At 41.9% G+C, this 18488-nt stretch overlaps 1 protein-coding gene across 1 annotated transcript; it reads left to right on the forward strand.

The window, feature by feature from the left end:
• The first annotated feature begins 15106 nt into the window (after positions 1–15106).
• Positions 15107–16399, forward strand: LOC132453807 (uncharacterized). The gene is made up of 2 exons (XM_060046764.1): positions 15107–15378; positions 15850–16399. The coding sequence occupies exons 1-2, from the start codon at positions 15108–15110 to the stop codon at positions 16212–16214; spliced, it is 636 nt and encodes a 211-aa protein (XP_059902747.1). The 5' UTR covers position 15107; the 3' UTR covers positions 16215–16399.
• Positions 16400–18488: the final 2089 nt, after the last annotated feature.

An 18488-nucleotide genomic window follows, 5' to 3' on the forward strand; every position in this document is an offset into this window, starting at 1 on the left:
TCTAGCTCTGAAAACTCACACTCTGAAGAGTTGAGTTGTACCAGGAAATGTTCCTTATGTCGTTCCAACCCAAACCCTCTTCACCCTCATCTTGTAGATATCACTAAGCTGCCCCGTAATCCAACACAAGCCTTCTCTGCTCTCTCTCTCCATCTCACGCTCCCACCATTCTGTTCCAACAACTCAACTCTCTCAAAAGAAGAAAGAAATTTGGCTTTCTCTGCAGGGACCCTTCCCATAATGTCTGGACAGAATGGGAGCCTGGCGGGGGCCAAAGCCAGGGCTTTGAGAGGACGTTCAGCGAGGGGGTCTGGTGCCTCGGAGGGGGAGCATGCAGCCTGAAAAGGCTGCAAAGGCTGGCGCGCTTTCGCTCAATACCTGACCGGCTTCATACATGATTGTCAACGTTAATTATCACCACATCCCACATTGGTCACTCAGACCACAAATTATGGGGAAATAGGATTCATGGGGTCGTTTAATGTTGGCTTTGTAGTAGATTAGCAGTGTAATACTCCCCTTATTGTCGACTATTAAAGCAGCATTATCAAGCAAACATAATACAAAGAAATTGTGAATATCCACAGTAGAATGCTCCTTTGTTACAATGTATGAATTGTAATACACCCAGCACAAGCGATTTGTGCTGTGAGATCTCCACAAGATGCAGGAGAGCTTGTTCACCGCAGCTCATTTGCATGCAACCATAACTTGTATACTCTGTTTGGCAGTATTTATATCACAATGTATTTAAATGCTGAATGGAAATCAATTCAGTGACTGCGAATGTTCACAATATCTAATGATATACTGCTTTGCCGAGGGGGAGACACGGGAAACATGTTTAGCAGTTCACAGGATATACAAATACAGGAGTTATAAAAGATCTGTATGTCTGTTCAATCAAGGATTTCCTCCTGATAAATAACAAAACAAAAGCTATCCCCTTCTTAAGCCTTTGCCAAAAGAAGCGGGCAGGTAAATATTAGCATTACAATCAGAAGTTTACTGCATAAATCTTCAGCATAATGTGTAGAGCTTATAGGAATAAGAAAAGCATTGTCCAAAGAACCAAGGGAGCATTTTCCCAGAGGCGTCGTCATAGGACGCGCAACGGTGTCACTCATAACATGAGTCTGGAGTCTGCTGCCACATGCAGGCAGATCCAGAATTAGTGCCATGGTTGACTGTGTTTCTCTTATGAAGGTATGCCTGCATAGGAGAGAGAGAGAGAGAGAGAGAGAGAGAGAGAGAGAGAGAGAGAGAGAGAGAGAGAGAGAGAGAGAGAGAGAGAGAGAGAGAGAGAGAGAAGAGAGAGTAAGAGAGAGAGAGAGACTATCTATTTCTGTTTCCAGACCAGGTAATTGTTGCAGAAAATGAGCGGTCCTGCTCGGAGTCTGCAGCCTGTGCGACATCAACAGCTACGCTCTCACTCATACCAGCTAACCGAACATGATTCAGTGCATCTGTCTGCTCTCCTCTGTCTCTCCTCACCCACCCTCTTATCTTCCTCTGGCCACGCACTTACTCTCGTTCACCGTCTTCATCACATGCTCTGTGTCATCCTCTCACTTTAACTAAGAATTCAGGTCTTCCTCAGAATCTATGTCCTCATCGCCCATTGGTCCTCTATCCCTCGTTCGTCTCCTGCCTCTCTCCCTCTTTTTGGTAAATCTTTCATCCATTGGACCTCAGGTACTCCCCTTAAAGAGATGAATGGAAGTCTGAATGGATTCATGCCTTGATGAACGTTGGTAAAGAGTGGAGGAACTTGGAATGGTGGAAGAGAAATAGAGACGGAGAGAAAGAGAGGGAAGAAAATGGCTTTATTCTTTTGTTTGGTTCCTCCTTTGGCCAACGTCGATTTAAATGTTAACAGCTATATCGGCCTACAACAAAGATTAGACGTTTTTCTCAGTCTTATGGGGGTTAGGGTATGGCTGTTGAATATCAAATAGTCAAAATCAATACTCTAATAGCCATGTACATAATGACTCCACATCATCAGCTGGTTAGAAGAGGACACATCAAATATCTAGTATTTTAACGCTATTTCATTAAAAACATATCTTTACTTAATATATTTAAACAATAATTGCTCATATTTCAATTAGGCTGGAGGCACTTCCAATTAGTCGATCCTATTTGGTTTGGTGAATATGATTACTTATTACTTATTGAACCTAATTACTGTACTGTATTTATGCATGATTTCTTTATTTAACCATTTTTGGTCTGAATCCCCCATTTTTATTTATCAATGCATATGAAGCATGAATAACATTTTGTAGATGAAGAATTTTGTCTTTTTTTGCTGACCTGAAAGCTAACCTCATGGGCCTGCATCCAATGGGGGAGATATCTGGATTCTACCACCCTTTTTAGTGCTCTAATAGCCAGGTTAAAAAGACAAATCTGTAAACGGAATGAACTAAAACGCAATCTGTTAATGAAGGCCACAACTCGCTGACAACCGTCTCAACATTTTGATCCAGGGGCAGTTTATGAGTAATCCAATTTGATATGCGCACGCACATAGCCATCACTAGCCGGGGAGACAAAACTCAAGAGCACTTCTTTCATTTGCTTTGCAGATAAGGTCTGGCTCCCCTCCCATACTAATTGTTTCTGCCCGGTATGAGATCACCATCAAGATCGTCGACCAATCACAACCGTTTATCTAATATGAGGCGGGATAAATACGATGACGGTGCAGAGGAACACTATAGAGACAACAACAACAAAGATAGAACGGTCTGTTGATTATGCTATCGAGGTAGCACAAAACCAACTACAAGGTATATTGTCATTAAAAGGAGAACAGACAACTGCACTTTTCTTGAGAAGAAAGGTGTATTTTTATGTGCCTCAGTGCTGCGTCCCCCATTTCCTTGCTATGATTGGATGGTGACTGCGGCATTTTCGTCTGCGCCCACTGTGCCTTTAGAAAGTCTAAATGAAGGGAGAGGTTCCAGACTTAATGCAGTTCCCCTGGCTAAGGCCTCACAGGGGTTTTGCCCCGTCGCTGAGAACGAGCCTAACGGGCTAACTATACAAGTTAAATTGGATAATGTTGCAGATGACGTTGAATAATAGAATATCAAGGACTAGTAATAGTAGTAGTAGTCGTATATTATATCTTTATTATTATTTTGAAATGAGCATGACCCCCCACCATGATGTGTATGAGCTGACGCCTGGTGACGTATGCGCTGAGCTCATTAATTTATAACACTGCTGGAACAGATTGTGTCTAGAAGACAATCAATCGCATGACAATTTAGATGGAACATAGCGCACACCTGACCTGGCACGCCAGAACGCTAGATCCACGCAACCATCTGGTAACTCATCCTTCACCACTGCTTGGAGAGGTGCAGGAACTTCAGAATCATTACCGGCATGTGATTTGATGAACCGTGTGTCCATCACCTCACGCAGATCACGCAGGGCGCTGATTGGTCTGAACTACTGTGGTACGGCCACAAGCACAGAACTGAAACCTGAGAGGATGGAGTCTGGAATCAACGTGATCTGCTGCGTCGCTGCCCCCTAGGAGAGAGGACACCTCCTCCACTTGACATCCGTTGTCTACATCTGTTGTACAACCAGTTCTGTCTTACTGGACAGAGAACACCTCTCTTTGCGACCCAATCTCACAACTGTTTTGCGTTGTGAAGACCGAGGCCATAGTGTGATAAGTTGTGTATGTTCATTCTCAAAATGTGAGTCTTCAAATAAATTCCAATAAATGTGGTGAAATGGAAGATATTTGAAACCTGCATCAAGCAAAACATCATAGGAGACTTCAGACATGTCAGAAGTCCCCCTTTGCATTCTGTCCAGGCGCTCCTGTTGCCTGACTGAATGTAATCTCTGCTGGAGGGTCAGAGGCTTCATGTTTGGATTGGAAATATTCACATACACATGCATGCATTGTACTGTGCATGCTTGTGTGTTCACGCATTGTGTGTGCATGCTTGTGTGTACATGCTTGGGTGTGCATGTCTCACTATTCGCATCATCCTTTTCTTTACAGGCTCAAATATATTATTCATGTAACATGTTTGATCTATTAAAACACCCATTTAAAAAGGCCCACACACACATATGAACTATGAATATAGTGTTGTCTTCAGTACAAATGTAATAATTAAGCAATAGATTATTTAATGTTATTCAAAGCCAACAGTTACGCATTCAATTATGCTGTTGTCTTGCTGTTGTAGATCAACATTGTATCAAACAAGCTGAAAAACTACAGAACAAAGGGAAAAGCAGGGCAACTGAGAGACAAAGAGATGGAGAGTTAGTGGAGAAGGAATGTAGTGGAAATGTTCTACAATTACGCACACACACGCTAACACACACACACACACACACACTAACACACACACACACACACACACACACACACACACACACACACACACACACACACACACACTTAAGGAAACATACTCACACACACACACTTACACACACACACACACACACACACACATACATAAGCAAACGCACACACACACACACACACACACACACACACACACACACACACACACACACACACACACACACACACACACACACACCGTGAAGGACATAGAGAGAAAGAGGAGAAAGTCTAAAAAAATGTAGAGCTGATGACTGACTATGGGACTATGGAACAATTATGGCAGATATTTGGTTTGAGTGGTGGAGAGGTGATGCTATTAGGGTGTTCAGGAGATACATGTCACGGTATCCACAGTGACAGTGACACCAGATGTCATTCTAATTGACACCATGCCGGGGGAGGGGGGGGGTGGGGGGGAGGGGGGTGGAGGTCTGCTCCCCCCAGGGCCATCTTAATTGGTAAAGTTAGGAATATAAGCTATGAAATATTTAATGTATGAAACAAGAATACATCCACCCTATGCTCAGAGCACTTTGGCCCAGCATGGGGTGTTGCACAATGGAGGGACTAAAATGCAGACCGGGTGATTCCATATCACAGTTGAGCAGAAAGAACAATACCCAGCTGCCGTTAATGACGTGAAGCTACTGGCCTTACTTGTTGTGCTCCTGAATGTGTTCAGACCTAAACCTTATAAGTTAATGCCGATATTAAGAGATAGCAAGAAATATAAGTTAAACAATGAAGCAACATTTCATTCATTAATTATTTACAACAAAATGAATTAATGACTAACCCTGTACTGTTGTATATATCACCTCTATGAGGGACAAACCTGTAGGTTTCTGCTAAATCTAGACTGTTTTGAGGACATGCCCTGGGGATGTTGACAGGGGTGCGATTATGCCCAGAAATGATCAGGAGAGGCCTTTCAAAAGACAGAGGAATAATGTACAAATAAAATCTACAAGAACATGGACAAATATGAAAAACAGATTTGTACAAAATGTTCTTTCACCATTCAAAAAGAAAACAGCTTCCTCGAACAATTCTCACAGTGCGAGGTACCATTGCTACTGTGAATACAGTTCTGCCTCTCCGTTCCTGTGTCTCCTCTACTTTTTGGTCTGTCACAATAGCGGCCATCTTTTATTCAGCTTCTGAGGCCGTCCAATAGAATCCAAGTTCTGCAATCACCCCGAAACTAGTTTCAGCTGGACCTTATGCGATGACTTATTACAATGAGAACACTTATTAATTGTATTCAGCAAGCAAAATCCTGATAATAAGAGACAAATGCACAGCTATACCTGGACACAGTAGTGCTTCAACACACACAAACACATTGTACTGCAGCCAACACACACTAGGTATGCACCTACTCAAAGCTCTTTATCTCATCGCACTCACGGAAACATCAACTCAGCTTCACCCATCTATCAGCTATTAAATTGGACATAGATATTGTATGCATGTTGGTGGATTGCACTGCGACTGTGATCCTGCAAATCTCAGATGTCCCAACATTCACGGCTGCCTACGGTTTTTAAAGACTATTGAAACCTTACGAAATTGATGGCTGTTGTATTTGTTTGTACCTCTTTCCAAAGTGCATATGTTATCTACTCTAGCAACCTCCATTTTCATAATATTTTACCCCACTTCCTTTTAATTTACTAAAATAACATCAGTCCAATGTGTTTCCAGTGTTTCCTTTGAATTTGTCGAGCTTGTAACTCGACTCCTGGATGTGTTCTTGTGTAGTCCTGCATGCTGTGTCAACACCTCCACGTTTTCTATCGATCGCTCTCCCTCACTGTTCCCTCAATGCCATCTGTCTTTCTTTCACTATCTGTCTCCCATCTCTTGTGCTGTCTTTGTTTGCGGTGATGCGGGAATGTCTGTTTGGGCTGATAGTGAGGGAATACTTCAATATGTGCGTCAGTAAAAACCGTTACAAATAGAGTCGAAACACCTCATGGGCAGGACATTACCTGCCCATCAAATAGATTTAAAAATGCAACTGCTAATTCCATGACACAAAAAAGGTGTCATGGGGTCTTTCAAACATGCAGAAGTGGCAGTGTGCACATCCCCACCGGTGAGGTGCAGGGCACTATTTCAAACATGCTTAATGTTATAAGAGCTCAAACAGAGAAGCTGTGATCGTAGTTTTTTTTTACCAAATATTCTGCCCTCTATTGGTGATAGAAAAACAATGGCACTTTAACAATCCACTAGTGGACCACGAGGTGTGGGTGTGATCAGCCATAACTGTTACAAAATGGCCCCTGCCCTGTGGCTTAGTTACATCACAAGCCGGAATCAATTCAGTATTTTTTTCTATTCATCCCCTTTCCACTTCCACTCTACATCTAGTAACATCTGCTACTCGCCCCCCCTCCTCAGAAGTGCCTTGACCTTGCAACTGTTTTTATTGTTCATCCATCCTCCCTCTCACCCTCTCACAGGCTAATCTGTCACTCCCCTCTGATGTCCTCTCTCACTCTCTGCTCACTCCCTACCTCTGTCTCCCTCTTTACTCATCTGCCAATCTGTCTGTTATCTATTACGTCCTTCCATCTTGATGCTTTTAGTCCTTTTTCCCCCACGCTTCCAGATCATGGCCTTCATCCCTATGGGGAAAATGTATCCTAATAAAATGTCACTTTCTCCCCTTCTATCTCCATCCCTCCCTCCCTCTATCCTACTCTCTGTCACTCGCTCGCTCACTCAATCATACGTGCACTGATACTTGACACACTGTACGTGCATTTATATTCTAGACTTTCACACACACACACACACACACACACACACACACACACACACACACACAAGCAGACACAGAGAAACTCCCCCCCCCCCCCCCCCCCCCACACACACACACACACAGAAATGGAAACACACAGAAGCACACAAACACACATACACACAAACACATGCACTACTCCACTTTGCACACACACGCATTAACACACACACATACACACACACACATTTGCGCATACACAAACACATACACCCACATGTGCACACACGCACACTCACTCATATCCAAAAAGCCTGTATTTGTCCTAATAAAACGTCAGGCCAGCAGCAAAATGAACTGTAATGACTTTCAGCCTGCACTAATGGCCAATAAATCCTGGATTAGGACACGCACACACACGCACACACCCACATACACACAAACACACACACCCTCCACACACACACACACACACACACACACACACACACACACACACACACACACACACACACACACACACACAGCAGAGAGTCATGTTTCATGGCCTGCTGAGCTGGGTTCATTCAGGAGTCAGATGGGTAAAGTTCTAAACTGTTTTCTTCTGTTAATGGCTGTTATGCTGACTTTTATAATAACAGCACGGGAAGCAAACCAGCGGGAATTAGCATCCTAGCATCATTTAAACCAATGATACATGATGGCTGTAGCTGCAAGCCATCTGACACATATAAAGCCCCCCTGCCCGAATCACCCCGTACACACCCACCCACACAAACACACACACGCACTCACACATAGCCGCCAAACCCCGGCACACACACAAATAGCCCCGCGCCTTTCGGTTTGTTTTACTGCTTGACTCCCAGAGACAATTTCACAACTAGATTTGACAAGAAAAACATTCTTGAAGCATTATCCGTGTCATTTGACATTTTTAGAGACAGATGCTCTCACTTCCATGGATAATCCGGCAAGATAAATAAACAGACAACAAAGAACATTTGTTTCTTTGAAGAGATTTCTGTCCTCGCAGAAATTCATGAAGTCACAAGAAATTAAAGGAGCAGGGAGAAGCGAAGAAAAGGTATATATTGGGGTGACGTGTTCTGTTAGATTCTAACCAAAGGCCGAGCCCCAGGCAAAGCCGAGGGATAGTACAGACTGGAGGATTTCTCTTCTCTTCTGGGTTTAAAATGGCATTGGCACACAAACATTACCAACGGCTGAGGCCTGCCAACACATTAGGAATGTTAGCTGTTGCTCCCAGTGTCAGAACACACTGTTTGACACTGGGCATCAAAATAAACGAGGGAGAAGTGACACTGGGTCCTTAAATATCATCATTATTTGTTGAACAAATTATGAATTTTATATTAAAGGTCCAATCGCATGCTACTTTATGAATTATTATTTTATCTAAGTTAGTGGGCCCCTAATACTGTACCTGAAGACGTTCAATAAATTCAGCCGTGGTGCAGAATTACAGCCACTAGGTCACTTGTGCCGTTTTTTAGAGGCGGGTCAAGGTGAAGGGTGGGGTTGTGGCCCTTAGCAGCTTGTGGCCATGGTACCAAGTGCTAATGTTTACAGGGGATCTATCGCAATGGCTCGGATTCATACTATCATCTGGAGGCGCACACAGCTTTTGGCCGTATTCTGTAAATATTCTAGAACACTCCGGGTGCTCCGGCGGGAGTCCTGGAGCTCTAAATCTAAAAAGGATCATATTTTACATAGATATAGATATCATATAATATATATATTATCACGGGCAAAAGCTGTGTGCGCCTCCAGACGATATTATGAATCTCAAACGACTGCGTCGGAGAACCAACGTCTCTGGTTCCATTTCCACATCAATCTGAAGTAGACTGTACCGCGTCACGGAGGAGAAAGGCATTGTTGACGCGATTATTAACCGTGATTGTTTCCCGCCGATGCCCCGCTGCCCACTGCTGAGGAACAACCGCCTCGGAGGCGTTCAGCGCCGAGGTCCTATAACACTGGTATGGTCCTATAACACTGGTATGGTCCTATAACACTGGTATGGTCCTATAACACTGGTCCTATAACACTGGTATGGTCCTATAACACTGGTATGGTCCTATAACACTGGTATGGTCCTATATCACTGGTATGGTCCTATAACACTGGTCCTATAACATTGGTATGTTCCTATAACACTGGTCCTATAACACTGGTATGGTCCTATATCACTGGTATGGTCCTATAACACTGGTATCGTCCTATATCACTGGTATGGTCCTATACCACTGGTATGGTCCTATAACACTGGTCCTATAACATTGGTATGTTCCTATAACACTGGTCCTATAACACTGGTATGGTCCTATATCACTAGTATGGTCCTATAACACTGGTATGGTCCTATAACACTGGTATGGTCCTATATCACTGGTATGGTCCTATATCACTGGTATGGTCCTATACCACTGGTATGGTCCTATAACACTGGTATGGTCCCATAACACTGGTCCTATACCGTTGGTATGGTCCTATACCACTGGTATGGTCCTATAACACTGGTATGGTCCTATAACACTGGTATGGTCCCATAACACTGGTATGGTCCTATAACACTGGTATGGTCCCATAACACTGGTCCTATACAACTGGTATGGTCCTATAACACTGGTCCTATAACATTGGTATGTTCCTATAACACTGGTCCTATAACACTGGTATGGTCCTATATCACTAGTATGGTCCTATAACACTGGTATGGTCCTATAACACTGGTATGGTCCTATATCACTGGTATGGTCCTATAACACTGGTATGGTCCTATAACACTGGTATGGTCCTATAACACTGGTCCTCTATCACTGGTATGGTCCTATAACACTGGTATGGTCCTATATCACTGGTATGGTCCTATAACACTGGTCCTCTATCACTGGTATGGTCCTATAACACCGGTCCTATACCACTGGTATGGTCCTATAACACTGTTATGGTCCTATATTGATTGATTGATTGATTGATTGATTGATTGATTGATTGATTGATTGATTCTTTTAATGACCACACAGCCAGGCTGGTGGAATTTGTTGTCAGCTTGGTACAGGTTCCAACTTACAAAACATATAACACAGATATACATACAGAAATACACACTACACAATACATAAGGGCCATGCTTAATCCTTAACGTTCCGAGTTCAGAAAGTTTATTGCAGTTGGGATGAAACTGTTTTTTAACCGGGTTGTTCTGGAGGCAATTGTCCTGTAACGCCTCCCAGAAGGCAGTAGTTGGAAGGCATAGTGTGCAGGGTGAGTGGGGTCGGAGATGATTTTCCGTGCTCTGCGTAGTGTCCGTTTGTGGTAGAGTGAATCAAGGGATGGAAGGGGTGTGCCAATAATTTTGGATGCTCTATTTATGATGCGTTGTAGTTTCTTCCGGGAGAGTGAGTCTAGACTGCCGAACCAGACTGTGATGGAGAAGGTGGTCACTGGTCCTATAACACTGGTATGGTCCTATAACACTGGTATGGTCCTATATCACTGGTCCTATAACACTGGTATGGTCCTATAACACTGGTATGGTCCTATAACACGGGTCCTATAGGTAGTGCAGAAACAGTTCTCTCTTCCCCTGCAGTGTTTACTTTGTATAGAATATCTATTTATAGTCATATAGTAATAATATTGATTGGTTTCTCATCGTACCGATCTCTGGCTGCAGTTTGGGGTTGGGGAGGAATCCTGCCACAAATAACTCTCACAGATAACTGTCCTTTAAAGCAGTCATACGTACAGGCACTGCTGACAACCACTGCGAGAGGGTGAGGGATAGAGAGAGAGAGAGAGAGAGAGAGAGAGAGAGAGAGAGAGAGAGAGAGAGAGAGAGAGAGAGAGAGAGAGAGAGAGGTAAGAGAGAGGATAAAGAGAGAGGTTAGAGAGATGGAGGTAAAGAGACAGATAACAGAGAGATAGGTTAGAGAGAGAGAGATTAGAGATAGGGGTAAGGGAGAAAGAGATAAGAGGTTAGAGAAGGAGGTGAGAGAGAGAGGCAGAGAGAGAGTAGCCACCCAAACAGCCCTGAAGTAGCGTCCGCTGGCTGCACCTGGCGTCAGGAGGGGCCAGACCTGCCCCCCGTTTGTTTGATTAATCAATCATTATATTAATATTTGGGATGATGTATGTAGCATTGTTCATGCATACTTATACATTACTGCAGAAATAAAACAAGGATCAATCATCTGGGGCCGGATTCACAAAGCATTCTTAAGAAAAAAAAAGTTTGTAAATAGCACATTTTTCTTGCAGTTTTTCTCAATCGTTTAAACACGTTTTCTGAAACTATAGCTCAACACATGATTGAAGTGTTTTGCCAGTTGAGTTTGTAAAGATGAGAAGTGAGTAAGACTTATTGGTAATTAGTTGTTGCGTTTTGAAGGCCAGTGTGATCCAGGTGAACCTAGTGTGCTAAATGATGAGATTTGTGCTTAGAGTTTAGCAGTCTGGAGTCTTGTAGTTGATACATGAGCTTCAAGTTTTCAGAATTGTGTGCATAGTTAAATTTTTCGGGTGTTTACCATCGAGAAAAACTGTAACTCTGTTCTTAAAGGGACACTGTGTAATATTTTAAGTCATTTATTACCTCAAATCAAAGTATTCACTCATAAATAAGTCCTCATTGGTGTCAAATTATCTCTGCCAAAAATCTCACTTATCCTCCTGAGCGAAGAATTATTAATATGTAGTTACATAGGACGGGTAAGCTTCATGGAGGCTTCCATGTTCTTCCGGTCTATGAACTGCCGAGAGGGACAAAAAGCACTACGTGGTACAGGAAATGCAAACGCGTTTTCACTCTGGGCCAGCGTGAATGATGACTGAAATAATTCACTATCTTGCTCGAGGAATAATTACTCATACATCATTAGCTTACACTAATGATTCAATGCAGTTTGAAATTGTTTTGAAATAACAAACCTCATCATCACTCGAATGACTCGATGAGGTAGTATTGGATGTCATGACACAGCTTCTTGGCACATATTGCCCACCGTAGTTTTTGAACAAGCGAGCACTATTAGTTTGAATGCAATATACAATTGTACCACTAGATGGGAGTAATTTTTACACAGTGTCCCTTTAAGACAAAATTTAAGAAGATTTGATATTCATGAAGAAATTCATATTTTTTTCCTAACTTTCTTCTTAATTTTTTTCCTAAGGGAGTAATTAAGAACAAATGATATTCTTGAAGACAAAGTTCTTGAATTTCATCTCAAATTTCTTCACAACATTAAGATAACCCTTCACCAGTCTTAAAACAGCTGCAGTGAAAAGGTAAGTCTTTGCTTAAACATATGACATTTATATGAATTCATTAATATATTGCTTAACCCAAGACTATGTGTTAACCAATGTTGATACTAGTTGTATTACATCAAAAAAGCCTATTTTGACAATTGAAAATGAAATCGGCCTAAACTCTGTGTCAGTAACTACCAGAGGTGTATAGTAACGAAGTAGATGTACTTCGTTACACTACTTAAGTATTTTTTTTGAGGATTTGTACTTTACTTGAGTTTTTTTTTTTTATTTATATAGACTTTTACTTTTACTTCACTACATTTATAAGTTAAAAAATATACTTTTACTTCGTTACTTTGACATTTGCCACCTCGTTACTCGTTACAAATTAAAATAGTCTCTGCATGAGATTCCGAGAGGACGAGAAGAACCACGTACGATACTCTCGCGAAGAAGGTATAAATGCGGGATGCGCGCGCCGCGCGGGGGCGGCAGAGAGATCACTACAAACATGGCAGCCGCAGAGCATGTGCATGAGGGAGACACAGAAGACGACGCACAGCGTTCAACAGAAGTCGACGACGGACACCCGTGGTCATACCTGGAAAGTATGTTCAGCTACCTCGGGATGGGGGCAAATTCCTACCGAATGAAGTGCATGTTATGCCTTCCGAAGTGCCACGAAATAAAGGCCTTCAAAAACTCCCCATCCAACCTCAAAAAACACATCGAAGTAAGTGCATTAAGTAAGCAATGTCATTTCATGTGGCAGGAGGGATATACAAATGTGTAAAACATAGTTTTAGCTAACATTACAGGCAAGTTGCTAACGTAACGACGTGCTAGCATGGTTGCGTGCTAGTAGCAAGTTGCTAACGCTATGTGCTAACGTTAGCAACTTGACCGTATCACACGTGTGGTGGTGTCGTGGACAAATAAACCTACGCCACACACACACGCACGCACGCACACAAGTGTTATGCAGGAGTGTCAATAAACACGGTTAGCATCTCGAACGAGGCAGTTTTCCTCCTGCATGATACATTTTTAATATCAAGTGCTTCACTTTTTTTAATGAAAAATACACAAATAAATCATACAAAATCTGTAACTTGGAAGTTAAGCAATAGGCTATTGAAAATTTGCCTGTTTGTTCATAGGAACTGTAGTAAAATGGCATGCTGTTCATTAAAATAGCTTTGTGTTTGTTTTTTTAAATTGTATTTGTTGTACAGCAATTAGATATCCAAGCTCAGTGTCCTGTATGATGTTTTAGCTTTAAATTATTTGGTATTTTTGAAAGATAAAATATAGTTGACAGTTGACCAACATTTCTTTTTTTTTATTAATGTTGGACATGCCCACAAACGGGACATCAGGGTGAAAGGGGTTAGAAATCCAGACCTGTCATTGTGGTAACTGTTGAATGATGTCTTGAGTATCATTTGAACTAATATTATCATTTCTTTTAATTTTGTGTTTTTCATGTAGAGAGCACATCCACAACATCTAAAGAAATATGAGCAGCTGACCTCACAAAAAAGAAAGAGGGCTTCGGAAGCTGGGACCTCCACCCTCAAACAGACCACGTTGCTGGCTACCCGATCCATATCTCAGAGTGCTGTTGACAGGGCCATTGTTAAGTATGTTGTCAACAATCTCCAGCCATTGTCAACTGTCGAGAATGAAGCCTTCAGAGAGCTTCTCACAGATCTTCTTCCTACTGCCAAAGTCATCACACGGGTCACCCTGCGATCAAGGATTGAAGATTTAGCAAAGTCTATGAAAAACGTGTTAACTGAGGAGATGAGTAAAGTGGACCACATCGCCACCACTACAGACTGCTGGTCAGTTAGGAGAAGGAGCTTCCTTGGTGTGACTGCTCATTGGGTGAACTCTACAGACCTAACTAGACGATCAGCAGCCCTAGCTTGCAGACAGCTAAGAGGTTCCCACACCTTTGATGTTTTGGCCACCGCACTCAATGACATCCATACTGAATATGGCATCAGGAACAAAGTTGTGAGGACAACAACCGATAATGGCTCCAAATTCCCGAAGGCTTTTCAAGTTTTTAGTGTGGACAAAAACAATAATGAAGCAGAAGAGAAAGAGGATGAGGAAGGGAATGAGATGGAGGGAGTGGAATTTGTTGACATGACTTCAATCCTTGTTGAGAATGATGGCTTTGAGTTTGAGCTTCCGAAACATCAACAATGTGCTTGTCATCTGCTCAACTTAGTGTCTACAGTTGATGCTGAAAAAGCAACAGCCAACGATGGATACAAAAAACTGCAACGCTCAACATTCAGCAAGTGTTATGGGCTGTGGAATAAGTGTGGAAGATCCTGCCAAGCAGCTGAATCTGTGGAAGATGCCTGCTCCCTCCAGCTGCTAGGACCAAACGCCACCAGGTGGAACTCAATGTTTATGGCTGTGGAAAGGCTCCTCAAGATTCTGAGAGAGAAGGGAGAGCCAGCTTTGAGAGAGATCTGTGCAGAATTGAAGGTGCCAATGTAAGTTTGAATTATGTATTTATGTATTTTTATTTTATTTTTTGGGTACAATATTCATGCATAATTGTAAAACAGTGGTTTGTTTTCTCCCTAACAGGTTTCATCCAGTTGAGCTCACTGGTGTAGTACCCTAAAAGAGTACTACACCACCATGAGCCCTGTTGCCCAGTCCATCAACATCCTCCAAGGAGAAGTGGAAGTCCAGATGGGATGGCTTCTTCCGACTATTTCCTTGCTGAGCAGCAAACTGGAAAAAATAAAGATTGCACTGAAGCACTGCAAGCCGCTGGTTGAAGCCATTCAAGTGGGCATCCAGAACCGTTTTGGTGAAATGTCAAGAGACCCTGAATTGGTTGCTGCAGCGATTCTCATCCCAAAATTCAAAACGGCCTGGATCAAAGATGATGCTACACTGAAAAACGGTAAGACAACATGGAGAAAATAAAAGGAAGAAAATATCCATAAAATGTAATTGTATCCATTAAATTACAAATCTAATGCACACTTACTACATTTTTTTTATTATTTTATTACTCATTTCATACACCAGTCTAATTTTGAATAGTGGTTGAGCCAATATCTAAGATGTCTAATTGTCAGAGTCAAGACTTGTGTTTTTCTCCTTATCTATTCCCTGAATTTGTGTAGCCCACCTGCAAGCTCACACTGCCTTGGTTGGAGATCTGTTATTTTCACAATTTGTCACAACTTTTTTTCTACTTTATATCACTTTTTTTTGTTGCTAATTTTGGCCTTTTGTTTCTGATAGTGTTTTTTGTCAATGTAATATTATTTATTCCTTTAGAATTATGGAAAATGTCATAAATGTAATTAAATTTGTCCAATAAAAATGTGACTGTACTAATGCTAGTGTCACCCTCCCTGTGTTTCAGGGTTGGACTACATCAGGGAGCAGTTGGAGGATCCTTCTATTTCAGCAGAGGCTGGATCTGGCTCATCTGATGAGGGAGACTTCTTCCACATCCTGAAAAGTTCCCACAAAACACCAAGCGCCACCAAGCAGCTTGATTCGTACCTGGCCTACTCAACAGACGACATCAAGATTCTCAAGACGTTTCCTGTGGTTCTCAAGTTGTCTGTCAAACTCAACACACCTCTGCCTGCTTCTGCAGCTTGCGAAAGGCTGTTCAGCATAGCAGGTCTCATCTTCAGCCCAAAAAGAGCACGGCTAGCTGCAGACACTTTTGAAAATCAGCTTCTGCTGAGGATGAACCGCAAGTTCAACTTCTCCACTTGAACCAGAAAGTTTGTTTGTGTGGTGTTACTGTGCCTCAGCTCATGAGGATTCCCCCAACATAGTTAAAAAGTGGTTCTTATGTTAAAGACATTGTTTATTTTTGAGTGGTATTCTATACCACATTTCATTCACCTGAAAAAGTGAAATAAAAAACAAGGGGAGAATAATTTTGGGTTGTTTTGCTTCCTTTCATCCGTACTATAAAATACTTGTACTTGTACTTTTGATACTTGAGTATATTTTTTCACAAGATACTTTTGATACTTAAGTACATTTAATGTGAGCTACTTTAAGACTTTTACTCAAGTAAATTTTTTTTAGGTGACTTTAACTTTTACCAAAGTAATTTTCAGTTATGGTACTTATACTTTTACTTAGTTATTTTTTTCAAGTACTTTATACACCTCTGGTAACTACTAGGCCTATTGATAATACCAGAATGTTGAGAAGTAATAGTAATCAAGGATATTTGATTATACTTCAATTTACGCTTAAGTATATCAAGAAGGCTGTTGATTATTTCAGTAGACCAAGTCACTGAAAACATATTACTATTTTTTTTGGATGGAAGTTCTTTGGGTGGCAGTTAGGGAGGAAAATCAACAAAGGCCATTGAGAGGCAGAATGTATCCGCTCAAACTCCCTGACCAAATGTTAATTCGACAATATAGGCCTGCAATTATTTATTTGGCAGATATGCTGTCAGATGATCTGAAAAGGAAAACAAGGCGATCATCACCACTTCTAGCTGTAACATAAATTATGGCTGCCCTGAGTTTTTTTGCCTCTGGGTCTTTTCAAATGGTGGTAGGGGGCACCCTGGGTGTGAGCCAATCATCCGTTAGCCGAGTGGTCAGAGATGTTGCAAATGCACTCTGCAGAAGAGCACGGCAGTTCATCAAGTTTCCAGCAACAGATGCAGAATGCATCAGAACCAAAAAAATATTTTTTGAAGTGGCAGGATTTCCTAACGTATTGGGCGCAGTTGACGGGACACATATTGCAATCAAAGTATGATAATGTAAGAAAATCCTATTCTTGTATTCTTGTTATTTTGGATCCATTATGTAAGGGATAATGCCCGACGAGGTGTCCATTATCAGGAATTAATGGACGACGTGGAGGCGTGAACCGTCCGACGCGAAGCGGAGGACGGTTGCCTCCGCGAAGTCCATTAATTCCTGATAATGGACACCTCGAAGGGCATTATCCCGCTTATACCACGGTCACTTACCAACGGTGACCAAATTAAGACCATTAATTTATATTTTCATGCGTTTTACAATCTGAATATAAAGTTTTCCACAAAACATACATTTGTTTCCCTGGTTACGCCTGAGGGTCCGACTAATACCCGGAACCACCATTACACGCCCGTTGGGTTCTCATGCAACGGAAACGTTGTTCACTCCTCCAGTAATTAGGACGGACCATAGCTACGACTTTAGAACGGGAGGTAGCGGGAGGTATTATAGTCCGCTGAGCTTTGTTTTGTTTCCCGTTGCTATGGTTACTACTATTTTAGAGACGATACGCCAGCTAGCGCATTAATTGAGAACGGTAAACAGACAATTTGACGGAACTACTTGTCCAGGTGTCCGTATATCAGGAGTTAATGCACACCCTGCATCCAATCAGAATCGAGTATTCCCGCAGACCGTGGTATAAGCTTTGTTATATGTTGTTTATAAATAATATTGACTTGAATATATATATATATATATATATATATATATATATATATATATATATATTTATACCACGGTATAAATAACAAAGCTCAGCGGACTATAATACCTCCCGCTACCTCCCGTTCTAAAGTCGTAGCTATGGTCCGTCCTAATTACTGGAGGAGTGAACAACGTTTCCGTTGCATGAGAACCCAACGGGCGTGTAATGGTGGTTCCGGGTATTAGTCGGACCCTCAGGCGTAACCAGGGAAACAAATGTATGTTTTGTGGAAAACTTTATATTCAGATTGTAAAACGCATGAAAATATAAATTAATGGTCTTAATTTGGTCACCGTTGGTAAGTGACCGTGGTATAAGCGGGATAATGCCCTTCGAGGTTTCCATTATCAGGAATTAATGGACTTCGCGGAGGCAACCGTCCTCCGCTTCGCGTCGGACGGTTCACGCCTCCACGTCGTCCATTAATTCCTGATAATGGACACCTCGTCGGGCATTATCCCTTACATATATATATGTATATATATATGCGTGTGTTGCGTGGGGATTAATGTGCTAACTAACTTATATTCATTTCACAGGCAC

The sequence above is a fragment of the Gadus macrocephalus genome, chromosome 3, assembly GCF_031168955.1.
Source record: "Gadus macrocephalus chromosome 3, ASM3116895v1".
NCBI classification, from domain to species: Eukaryota; Metazoa; Chordata; class Actinopteri; order Gadiformes; family Gadidae; genus Gadus; species Gadus macrocephalus.